Below are 1,084 nucleotides of genomic sequence, written 5' to 3'. Positions count from 1 at the left end.
TCCTTCTTGATCTTATCATATTCTAACTTTATCCCCTCATGTTCTTCATATCTTTCAATATAATTTTGTTTGTCTTCTTCACTCTCACAATTTCGCGGCCAACCCGAATTCTCTTGTTTCACCTTCAAAAACTTATCAACAAAAGGAGCGAACAACCCTTTTTCACTCCCCCAATAATCCCAAACTTCAAAAATTTCTAAGATTTCATATCCCATCCTAACAGCTTTATAAACTTCTACAGTCACCCAAACAGCCTCAATTGATCTCTCATCTCTAGAATGAGAACAAATAGAAGTAAAATTCTGTTCTCTTGCACATTTACCACAAAGAGAAAAAATTAATTTCTCACCCCCACCCTCTGTTTCAAATCTTTTCGGTAAAACAGGATGAAATAAATCGTCAGGAGGTAAAACTCGACATCTCATAACACCAAAATATTTATCTACTGAATAATCGAATTCATTAGGATGTCCTCTAATAATAACTGGATGACCCATAGGAAACTTCTCTTTTTTCATTACACTAGGGTAAAGAGAAGTAAAATCGTCAGCCTTAATACATTCTCTTGTCAGATCACACTCCTTAAAGAAACAAATTGCTTCAGTTCTCCCCCCAAAAAGTGCTTCACGAGGGTTGATGGGCGCTCTCAAATCAGTTAAGTAAGGATCTATCATTTCTAAATGATCTCTTACTTCTGCATCATTTTTCATCATCTTATTCCATTCACATTCCCAAATGTAATGAACATTGTACCCTTCATTTTTTTATCTTGCAATTCTGTCTTGTGTCTCCATTCGAGTCAATATCATTTTTTTCCCAGTAAAAAAAGAAACATAATCATTAGAATAACACTTGTTACACCCATGAACATTACAACCCAAAAACTCTAGAACATCGTTAGATTCTTCATGATACCCATCCACCCTTACCATTTTTTCTCCAACTTTAATTGATCGTTCCCCATTACCTTTTCCCGAATACTCTAATTCCCCTGCATAAAATAACAAATCCTGATAAATTAACCACGTCTTCGCATTTTTAGATTGAGTGTGATTCTTACAATAATTGTTTTTAGGTATTAACC

General features: G+C 34.6%; 1 protein-coding gene across 1 annotated transcript in view; it reads right to left on the bottom strand.

Moving 5' to 3' along the window:
• The window catches only part of LOC138055574 (uncharacterized), a 1,191-nt gene extending 478 nt beyond the window's left edge, over nt 1–713 (bottom strand). Inside the window, exon 1 of the mRNA XM_068901478.1 lies at nt 1–713. This exon is cut by the window's left edge and continues 478 nt beyond it. Coding sequence (XP_068757579.1) covers nt 1–713 — 713 coding nt within the window.
• Nucleotides 714–1,084: the final 371 nt, after the last annotated feature.

Source organism: Montipora capricornis, chromosome 7 (assembly GCF_036669925.1).
Source record: "Montipora capricornis isolate CH-2021 chromosome 7, ASM3666992v2, whole genome shotgun sequence".
NCBI lineage: Eukaryota > Metazoa > Cnidaria > Anthozoa > Scleractinia > Acroporidae > Montipora > Montipora capricornis.
Note: the sequence above shows the minus strand (reverse complement) of the source record. Positions and strands in the feature narration are given on the sequence as shown.